This window comes from Crocuta crocuta, unplaced genomic scaffold (genome assembly GCF_008692635.1).
Source record: "Crocuta crocuta isolate KB4526 unplaced genomic scaffold, BGI_CrCroc_1.0 scaffold139, whole genome shotgun sequence".
NCBI classification, from domain to species: Eukaryota; Metazoa; Chordata; class Mammalia; order Carnivora; family Hyaenidae; genus Crocuta; species Crocuta crocuta.
Window position 1 is genome coordinate 10,150,654 of NW_027533258.1, and position 1,565 is coordinate 10,152,218.

The window sequence follows — 1,565 nt, forward strand, 5'->3', positions numbered from 1 at the left end:
GCTCTGGTCCCCAGACCCCGCGCGCCAGCTGCGCCCCACACAGATTTGTTGCAAAAGTGCTGACATTAATCAGTGCTGCTGAGCGCGACGGGGCCCGGGCTTCGGGGGCCAGAAGCCCAGAGTTACAGTGTGGGCGCGGGGCGCGGGGTACTTTACCTGCCTGGCCCTGGGCCGCTTCGGCCTCCCTCATCTTTGCCAGCCGTAGCCTGAAGGGGAAGGAATGAAGGTGTGCATGACTTTTTCTTCCCTTCCCCCACTCGGACTTCCCGTCCTCTAAGCTGGGTTAATTCACCTGCTCCCCTGGGGTCCAGTGCTTAAAGGCGTTCGTCAGCCTCGAACGCCCCGCACTCAGGACGAACTCCCCATCCGTGGACCCTACCCGGCCCCCCTCGTACTCCGCCCCCCAATCTGCACTGAGGACAGCCCTGGCCGGGGCCAGGCCCCGGAGCCGGCCCAGGCCTTCGGGGCGTTGGCCCCGCCCCAGGTGGGCAGGGCAAGCGCTAGCCCCGCCCCCTCAGGCAGCCTTACAGGGTAACGATGTCAGCATTGGCTGTTTCCATGGCGATGGTCAGGGGGTCCTTGCCTTCCGAGTCCCGAGCTCCCAGATCGGCCCCCCGTTTCAGGAACAGGCAGGCCAGCCTGGAAAGGGCAGCCAGGGTCAGCGGGCCACTCACCCTACCCGGGCCGCCTTTCCCACAGCCATCGTCCCCGCTGCCCCTACCCCGTGTGGCCGAGAATGGTGGCATGGTGGAGCGGCCCCCGGCCGTGGTTGTCCGTTTGGTTCACATTCGCCCCGTTCTGGAGGAGAAACTCACAGGCCAGAAGGGAATTCTGCAGCGAGAGGTTGCGAGCGGGGAGAGACGGTGGCATCTTTAGAAGCAGGCCAAAGATATTTGGGGATGGGGCCAGTTCAGAGGGTGGGGTAGGGGAACCAGCAGTGTGGGGTCCCCCTGGCTCAGGCTCTGCCCTAGCTCTTTACAGTATTCATACGTGAAAGCCGCAGTTCAGCCTCAGACAAGGTATGTTATTCCCATTTTCCAGGTGGGCAAACTGAGGCACAAAGAGTCACCAGCTTGCATTCAAAGCCAGGTTGTCTGCTTCCAAACCACACACGGTTTGCAACCAGTCTCTGTGGGTTATCACTCCCCTGGGGTGGGAGGAGGGGGTAGGAGCTGGGCTCAGGGTCACAGTGGGAATCAGAGAGGGGGAGCCTCCGGGTGGGGGCGGGGACTCACGGCAGCTGTGGCCTGGATCAGTGGAGTGGCATTCTCCCGACTCCCGTTGACCCAGTTGACATCAGCTCCGTGGGCGAGGGCATCGGCCATGGTGGGGAGGGATGGAGGGTGCCCCGCAGCTCGAAACAGCAGGGCCCCAGGGTGGAGGCTGTCCAGGTCATCAGAGGGGTGCTCTGTTAGGGCGTGGGAAGAAACCCTCAGCACGGTCCGCTGATGCTCTACCGGGACAGGACATTTCTCGGTTGTGGGCGGGCCTTCGGGACCCGGGGTCCCTGGGTAGGAGGTGGAGGCATGATGGTGGGGGGCAGGAGGTGCCCGCGTCTGCGCGGG

General features: G+C 64.0%; 1 protein-coding gene across 1 annotated transcript in view; it reads right to left on the reverse strand.

Moving 5' to 3' along the window:
• Window positions 1-1,565, reverse strand: part of ACAP1 (ArfGAP with coiled-coil, ankyrin repeat and PH domains 1) — a 12,027-nt gene that overhangs the window by 322 nt on the left and 10,140 nt on the right. Inside the window, 4 exon segments of the mRNA XM_077746755.1 lie at window positions 3-206; window positions 529-639; window positions 722-831; window positions 1,236-1,408. Coding sequence (XP_077602881.1) covers window positions 3-206; window positions 529-639; window positions 722-831; window positions 1,236-1,408 — 598 coding nt within the window.